An 8,805-nucleotide genomic window follows, 5' to 3' on the forward strand; every position below is an offset into this window, starting at 1 on the left:
AACCCAGGTTGCTTTCATGGCAACCTCATGCTTTTCCCACATTGCTGGGACAGCTGTCTCCTCTTCCTCTGACAAGTCCTGCTGGAAAATATTAGCATCTCCTTAAAGATCTCCGGTTAGATCGCCACAGACTTTTGGTCTTGATAAACTCCAGCGGACCAACAACAGCAGGTGACACGACTCCCCAGATCATCGCTGACTGTGGGAACTTCTCTCTGGAGCTCCAGCCTGTCCCTGGAGATCAATTTTTGTCAAATGAAATGCAGGCTTAATTTTAGATGAGGATAGGATTTATGGCTATGGAGCAGCAGTCCAGTCCTTTCTCTACAGAAGTAAAAGACTAACGACATTGTCCCTGGTTTAGGAGATTCTAGACAAGCAATATCAGTTATAGCCCATGTCCTGGATGGGTGTTTGGGGATTCTTCCGTCTCCAGCTGCAGTCTGCACTGAATTATTCAACAGGCTTTGTTTTCATAATCTATGGTTTTTGCAGGGTTTTTTTTTTTTTAACTGCACTTTTTCCCCCTTCAACACAACCTTCCATTAACAGGCTTGCAAACAGCCGTCTGAACAACCAGCTTCTTATCCTCAATGAGCGTTTGCTGGATGAGCTACAGTCATGTCAGCAGCCTTAGCCATGATTGTGTTGACCATAACATGCCCGTTCTCTGCTTTATTGGTTAAATTTTAAACATTAACAATCTCTGAGAAACAAAGTTTTGAATTAACCTAAAGCCATAAACAGCTGAAAACACATCAATATGTATAAATAACCTATTTTTTTTTTTTTTTTACATTTTTTAATTAACCTAATGAAATAAATTAACTTTTCTAAGTTTCCTATAAAGCCAGGGCAGATATTTTAACCGTTCCAGGCTTTAAATTTGGAAATTACAAAGGTGAGTGAGTGGGGCGGGCCGAAGGAAGTAAAATGGAAAGATAGATGAATTAATGAATTCCTTCTTTTGGTCAACACAATCACCTATTTCTCTCCATGCCACTTTACCACCGAAGTGTATTCGTGTTCCCGTTTCTGTGCAGTGCAAAGAAAATCTAACAAGGAACACAAAAAAAAAATAAAGATAAAATCTGCTTTTATTGTTAAGCAAACCTCTGTGGACGATTCCACTCCAGGTGAATAAAAGATGAATAAAATGATTAGAGGCGTTCCTTTGATGGCGGTCCAAAACTGTACCTCTCTCAATCACAACTGAAGGGTTTGCATTGATGACGCTCACAAACAAAGAAATATTGAGAAATCAGAGCTGGTAATTAACTTAGCGTCTGTCCTCGCGCACGCACACGCACGCACACACACACACACACACATACATACACACACATATCAATAAGTATTCCAGCAGCTAAAAAACATAAAATCGCTCATGCTAAAGTAAACAATAAATGAAAAGAGTGCAGTACCTCTCATTTTAAACAAATATAACATGCATTATGACAAACATTCATGGAGGAAGAGGTAAAAGGTTATTTAGTGGAAAATAAAAACCTCATGATAGAAACGTCCTGGGACGGTAGGCATGATTTGTTTTGGTGGGGAGCGAGGAGGGGTGGGGGGTGGGGGTCTGACTGCATGCCCATAGCTACCATCTGGAGTGTAGCTTATGGTAGGGAGTGAATTTCAGTTAAATCAGTGCAGTGTTGCTTCATTCATGACATCGTAGTCTTCGTCTTTTCTTGCATCATCCTCTTCATGGATATACAACAGTCCACCGGAAGCCCTTTCAAGTTTTTTCGGCATCACAATTTAATCCCTGAAAGGCTAACATGGACGACAGCTGTCCAGCCTCTGGTCGAGTCTTGGTGTTCCAGGGTCCCTCTGTGACACAGGAGTCCCCGACAGCCCTACCGTCCCTTCAGAAATCCATCCAGCATGTAGTCTCCCTTCTCTGTCAGCCAGTATCCAGCCATGGCGGCCACGCCTCCGATGAAAATGGCCGTGAAGACCATGTCCCCCTTGGCTGCGAGTGTAGCGAGGGCGCAGATCACGACGCCGAAGAACATCTGCTGAAGCACGAGGACCTCGTCATCCGTCATCTCGTCAAACAAGCCTTTCTCTGGGCCGGCTGAGGAGGCGAGAAGAGAAAGCCAGAGATCGGTGTTCACACATATCCAAGATATCTTCATGGGTTTTCCAACAAGGTAGCCTTTAGTAACCGTTTTGGCTGCATTACTGATGATGCACTTTAAAACATTATTCATCAGTGAGGTGACCACATATTTTCTGCCACAGCGTTTTGCAAAATGTCAAAACATTCTGTTCAGATCCAGCGTTCCCTACATTCAGGATTCCAACACATCTTTGTTATTTATGAAATTTAATACCAACTATCTCTTTGTAGGATTATCTTTTTTTTTAATAATAATAATAATAATAATAATAATAATAATAATAATAATAATAATAATAATAATAAATATTATTATTATTATTAAATATTATAGACATTTGAGAACAAAGTATCAACTCTGAACCTTCTTTGATAGCAGTCAAGTGTTATGTGAAGGCTCCCCATAATGAACATGCTGAAACTTGAGAGCATGACACAGGGCGACTGCTTTAGTGGCATCTGGACCAGCCTGAATCAGCTCTGGTTCAAAATCTGTAACTCTTTGGACATCTCTAAGGAGGAATGAAGTACTTTAGACCAAATACAAAGATTTTTAAGCAGCTTGAGGAGTTTGGTGCCTTTATGTCAATATTCCTAGAAATGGTAAGCCTGAGATCTCCACAGAACAGCTTTATTTAAAACAAGATCAACACACAAGTGGCCTCTATTTACAAATTGGATGCTTTTTTATTTTTTTATTTAGGGGTATAAGAGGGCATGGGGCTAAATACAAATTCCCACCATTCTATTTCAAATAAAATCTTCTAAAGGGATCCATGACTAGTTGAACACTTTGGCCTAAATAAGTTATAATTTTTCCATTAACTTAAAATTTGCTCTTTCTGACAAGTAAAAATGTATAATTACTTCTAAATATTCTGTAGTCTATTCTTTGTTGTATTTTTCACCTACGCAATACACGATGCAGTTAGGTCCTACTGGACTGGAGCCTACAGAGTTAAACACAGAATCATTAACATTACCTACGTTGTTTTTTTATCATATTGCGTTTGAGTGGAAGAAATTTAGACAACAGTGCACAACGTCCCGGTTGGCTGTAATTTTTTTTTTTTTTTTTTTTTTTTTTTTTTTTTTTTGGTTGGCTGTAATTTAAAAAAAAATAAAAAATGTGGTGAGTCTTAGTCACAACCCCCCCCCCCCCCCCCCCCAAATAAAAAACAAGAGCACCGTTGGAAGAACACAACTTCCGAAGGACCTACATTTGTGCTCTCAACACTTCTCTGCTGACGACTTTTTATTTATTTTTATCAACAATATAAACGGCCACAGGTGAGTGTCACCCTCGCAAGCTAAAAGCAACTTTTTATCCATTAAGCACTTAATCCCCGCTGCCTTGCGAGCGAAAGATGCTGGGAAAAACATCAGAAACATCAGAGACAGGCAACACCGGAAGCTCTATTAAATAACAAAGGTGCTGCCGCTGGTGAAATCACGGATCGGACACAGGACCGAAGACCAGACAGATCAGGTCCTAAGCAAGTGTTATTGAACTGGACACTAGACACAGAGCACTATTTGCCAGATCACAGTCCTATGAGCTGTACGTACCATTCATCATCATATTATTATTATTATTATATTGTCATCAATTGCAACGCGCTTCGGTTCAAATCGAAAAGGTTTAACGTTGCTCATTGCTGTGTTGGCTGAACTGAGCGAGCGCTAGGACCTAGTATAAGTCATCTACACAGAATGCACTGATTGCAGCGATGTCCGTGGAACAATATCTTATTTAAATTTATAAAAATGAATCAGCTAACAGTATTTTTACTGTAGTGTTTTTACATCTAAAAATATATTTCTGAAGTTATGTCCAACTAATCGTGGATCCCTTTAAACCATCCATTATATTCCTTCCACTTTACAATCTGGTACTACTTTGTGTAGTTCTATCACGTAAACGTCCCCAAAAATACATAGATGTTTGCAGTTGTAACTTGCAATGTGACAAAATGGCAGTAAGTGCTGATTATAGCAGAACATCTCTAATGTGTGTTTTTTGTATGATATTAAAGATATTGTTTTTGGTGAGATCGTAAAATATGTAAGTGGAAAAGACCCTAACTTTTCAATTCAGCTGTATGTAAATGGAGCCAACTGTGACGCGCCGATTCTGATTCAAACTATTCATAGAAAACAGACATAATTGCTGCGTCTCATCGATCTGTCTGAACAAAGACTGGGTGAATATTTTTGGTTCATAATTTCCTTCTGAAAAGCTGCTACTTACCCGGTGGCTTATTCTCCACGCAAATGCTATCTCTTCTGATGAACCCTTCAGCACAGTCACAGTGGAAGGAGCCCTCCTCATTGATACAGGCCTCGTTCAGCCCAGGGCATGCTATTGCACGTTCGCTACATTCATCTATATCTGAAAGCGAAAGCACAGGTAAATGGCTCAGTGCCCGCCGGGATAAGCTTAAGAGGTGGAAATTACACAGAAAGCGAATGACGGCTTAAATACCGAGACACTTGGCTCCTTTCAGTCTGTAACCGCGTGCACATTTCTTACAGCGAGCAGGACCGCTGCCCATACAGCCCACACACGCCTGGTCACAGCCTAGATGCAAAAGATGAAAAGATCTGCATTATTGCTGCTCATTCACGCTCCACTCGGACAACTGCAGGAAAAGCTCCACACTGTGGACAACAGTTTGGACCTCCACAGCTGATGGTTCCCATATTTTTAATACTGTTAGTAAACTCTATGTCTTCAGGCTTCGGTCTGAATAAAAAAAAATTAATTAATCTTGAGGACCAAAATATAGACTTTTCATATCCGACTGCAGAATCCCCCAACTTACCTAACATTAATAATTTCAGCAGATTTATGCACATCGAGTACAATTTTAAGAGGAGATGCTTCGGTCAAAGATTTGTGGCTGATTTTCGATCTCTGGTTTTGCAAAACTAGTACAGCTTTCACTTTCTCTTTAAGGAATACAATAACAGTGAGGTTGTGTTCAGTTTCTCTGGGCATCTCTACTTTTAAGCATTGCTTAAAACTGGACCAAACATGATGGTCAAGTGAAACAACCACCTTCATCAGATGGAGATACTGAATACTAATTCTAATGCTAAATACTGAAGGCAGCATACCTTTGCATTCATACGATCCATCTGTGTTGTGACAGTAAGTGTTGGAAGGACAACGGGCCAGCTCTGTGCCGCACTCGTCGATGTCTGTGAGGCACATCAGTAAAAGTGAATTCAGCCAAAAGTTGCTTAAAAAGAATGCAAAATAAAAAGGAAACCGAATCCAAACCCACCCACACACTTGTTGTCATGAAGGATCCACCCAGGTTTGCAGTCGAGGCACTTGTAGTCCTGTGGCCCTGAGCACTTCTTACAGGAGTGGAAGCACGCTAAAGGAGACAAGAGCCGTTAAAAAAAAACAAAAACAAACATCGATTCCAGCTGAAATGTGAAGACAGCTCTCTGAAAGTGACGGACCTGCACAAGCCCCTGCACTGTCATTGGAGCGCTTCTCCCTGTAGTAACCGTCAGCACAGTTCTGGCACAGATGGCCCGAGTAGCCGGGATCACAGACGCACTCCCCGTCTCCCAGACGTGTCCCCTCGCCCTCACATCGGCCCAGACCGCCGCACACACCTCCGGGTCCGGATGGGCACTCTGCAACAGACATACAAGTTAGCATGCTTATAATGAACAGCTATTTAAATACTGCAGTGAGGGAATAAGCAAGCAAGGACATGTGCTCTGTTTTTTTTTTGTTCTAACATATAATAACCTGCTTGTGCACACCTTTGCAGTCAGGTCCAAAGTGTCCAGGTGGACAGCAGAGCCTCAGCTGCTCAATGCAGAGCCACTCAAACAGGTCTGGTGCCTCCTGCTGCCTAAAAAGCAAACACAGCATCTCAGTTATAAAGTTCAGACTCCTGATAGCACATCATGACTACACTGTAGACGCCCTAAATGTCTTCCTCTATATTAAATTAAGGGGTAATAAAACAAAGTTAAAGGCAGGTTTTCAATATTTTAAAAAAATAAATAAAGAGTGCCTTTAAAACACCTTTAATGGTTTTAGTTCAGTTTACCTGTGGAACCACCATGTCTCAACCTGGTCCTCTATCTTCTCCAGCAGACGGTTACATTCAAAATCCGTTTTCTCGCAGGCAGCTTCGACTATCTCCAAGAGCCGAGTCTCGCTGGAACAACGAGAGACGGTATTGAGACAGAGGCTAATCCACAGAAACACGTCGAACATCCGAGGAGGCGGTCTCATATCCGTTTCAATCGCGGACATTTAGAGCAAATGAAATAAATCGGACACATGCAATGACTATTGTAAAATGCCAGATAAATGTATAGAGAAGACAATCAATAATTAGAACTAAACATCAGTCTTGGGAGGTGTATTGAATAACGTTGAAATGATACAGATTACAACTGGTCACAATATCTCCGAACACAGCTGTTTGGTCCAGCTTACAGGAAATAGTCTCACCTCCGTGCATACTTGGCCAGCTTCTCCTCCTCCCATGCAGTGTTACCGCCCCCAAAGTTCTTGTTTGCTGTTCTTTCTAATCCCTATCGAAACAAAATGGTTATTTGAAAAAAAGTACAATAAAAAGATGGCAAGTGAGACCTTACAGTATATCAGACGTACCTTAATAAAGCTTTCTGTGAGTTTTCTGCAGGTTTGACATGGCGCCGTCTGGACTTTCACCACAGAGAGTTCTGACAGAAGCACCAGAGCTGGCAGGAAAGGCCAGGCTCCCCACATGATCCTTCAGGGGACACAGCGGAAGCAGAGCGTTTGTGTGTGGGAGAAAACTTTACATGTTGCAGGTCTCCAAACTTTAGAAAGTTCCTCATCTTCTGAAACTCTTTTCATTCTGGCCCAATAACGTTCGGTTATAAAAAAAAATAATAATAATTTTAAATGCAATCAATAATTTAGCTGCTTGTCTAGCTACCGGTGCCATCATCTCATCACAAAGATTAAAAATAAAATAAAAACAAAAAGGCATTATAAACAAGCCACGTTAAACATTCAAATAGGGTACGAAAAAGATGAGCAAATGTGGAAAGGCATTCATTTTGCGTAGTATAACTAATACCATAAGCATTAAAATAGAAGTAAATTCCAGCATATGCAATTTATTTCCTACTCATATGAATCATATAAATACGCTTACATGCATTTTATCCCCTGCACACTAATGTTATAATAAAGACAGTAAAACAAGCAAATTATCCGGACTAAGAAGCTCTGGGCTTCAGTGTTAGCTTAGCTAGCTCAGCTAGCAGCTAAGGTCAGTTAGCTCCTAGCTTTAGCCAACCGTTTCTGTAAATTCAGCTTTTCTGACTACTTCCCTTTTTTTTAATATGGAGACAGCCTCCTAATCAGGCTTATAGGGTTGTGTCATCTCAAACCGTGTCGTGCTTTAAATCCTATGTCACCAAGTAGCTTTTATTCCCATCTCTGCACCTTGTTACTAAACCACAACGTCCGCCGCCTCGCCACCACCGATGGGTCGTCTCCTTCCCTGCTGGATCACTCTCACGTCACACCGGCTAGTTTCACATTTTAGGAAACCTCCTTGAACTCTTCGGTCAAAGAAGAGTGTGGTTGGTGCTGGGCTGCAGTGAGACGGACAGCAAGGAGAACCCTCCGCTGGGATGAACGGAAAAGCATCGGCTTCTAGTCCCTTCTATTATGTTTTCCATGCAGCTGCTGCCACACCGGATATGACGGTGCTGTGATTTGATGCGTCAGCCAATCAGACTGCAGAGTCGTCACGCCCATCTTCGGGTGTGACAACGCTGCAACGGCAAAAGGCAAGTGCTAAATAAATGTATTGATACTTTTCCTGTAGTTTAATTTCTATATGTATGTTGGATCTCATCATCTTCTGATCTTAAATACAGCAGTTTTATTTTGGTAGTTTATTTTATTTGCAGGTTATAATGTATGGGCAATCTTACATGTCATTCACTCTAAGCGTGATTCACTGTGCTGTTGTATCATATGTTGTTTTACGTTTTAAATTAATATCATTACAGTACAGTATATATACTTAAGTCACTCCCTATCAAAAATAACCCTAATGTAATATTTTCAGATATGCAATCTCCTGTCTTTTTATTTGTCCCACAGTCTCCAAAGTATACAGCTCTTATTATCATTCAGCTAACCAATTTCCGTTCTGTCATAAATCATTTCATACACTGGTCTCCATCTACTCTAGATTGCCCCCCCCCCTCCCCTCTTGACCTGATTTTGATGGTTGACCACAAATCCACTGATCAGTCTTCAGTACTTGTTGTCTTTTCATCTTAAATGCATTGTGGTGGGTTGATTTTTTTAATAAGTTGTACCATCACAGTAAGATAAGATAAGATAAGATAGTCTTTATTGATCTCACAATGGAGAAATTCACTCGTCACATCGGCTCATACAAGAAGGTGCAGAGTAGGGAAGGTGCATTCAATTATATACAGGTTTTCCTTCATACACAGGATATTTTTGGAGAAGCACAAATATGAGGACTTTCATATTTTGTTTTCATAAAAACTAAAGGAAAAACAAATTCTTATTTACACCACAGTGATTGAAGGGTGACATTTATTTATTTTTTCTCTGTAGAACTTTTCAAGTTTCAAGGTTGAAAAATTAACGGGAAGGT

At 40.7% G+C, this 8,805-nt stretch overlaps 1 protein-coding gene across 1 annotated transcript; it reads right to left on the bottom strand.

Moving 5' to 3' along the window:
* Positions 1-1,347: 1,347 nt before the first annotated feature.
* Positions 1,348-7,869, bottom strand: LOC105927298 (protein disulfide isomerase Creld1). Its single transcript, XM_012863975.3, has 11 exons — positions 7,608-7,869; positions 6,783-6,903; positions 6,621-6,703; positions 6,211-6,321; positions 5,918-6,009; positions 5,606-5,785; positions 5,422-5,517; positions 5,252-5,335; positions 4,617-4,712; positions 4,383-4,523; positions 1,348-2,086 (listed from the first exon to the last, which is right to left on the bottom strand). The coding sequence occupies exons 2-11, from the start codon at positions 6,897-6,899 to the stop codon at positions 1,866-1,868; spliced, it is 1,221 nt and encodes a 406-aa protein (XP_012719429.1). The 5' UTR covers positions 6,900-6,903; positions 7,608-7,869; the 3' UTR covers positions 1,348-1,865.
* Between the last annotated feature and the right edge of the window lie 936 nt (positions 7,870-8,805).

The sequence above is a fragment of the Fundulus heteroclitus genome, chromosome 1 (genome assembly GCF_011125445.2).
Source record: "Fundulus heteroclitus isolate FHET01 chromosome 1, MU-UCD_Fhet_4.1, whole genome shotgun sequence".
Classification (NCBI taxonomy): Eukaryota; Metazoa; Chordata; class Actinopteri; order Cyprinodontiformes; family Fundulidae; genus Fundulus; species Fundulus heteroclitus.

Excerpts from the sequence above, each read along its gene's own strand:
- LOC105927298 (XM_012863975.3), bottom strand. The coding sequence starts at position 6,899 with ATGTGGGGAGCCTGGCCTTTCCTGCCAGCTCTGGTGCTTCTGTCAGAA. Across the intron at positions 5,518-5,605 it reads CAGTGCAGGGGCTTGTGCAG|CGTGCTTCCACTCCTGTAAG; the intron begins GTCCGTCACTTT and ends TGTCTCCTTTAG. Across the intron at positions 5,336-5,421 it reads TCATGACAACAAGTGTGTGG|ACATCGACGAGTGCGGCACA; the intron begins GTGGGTTTGGAT and ends TGTGCCTCACAG.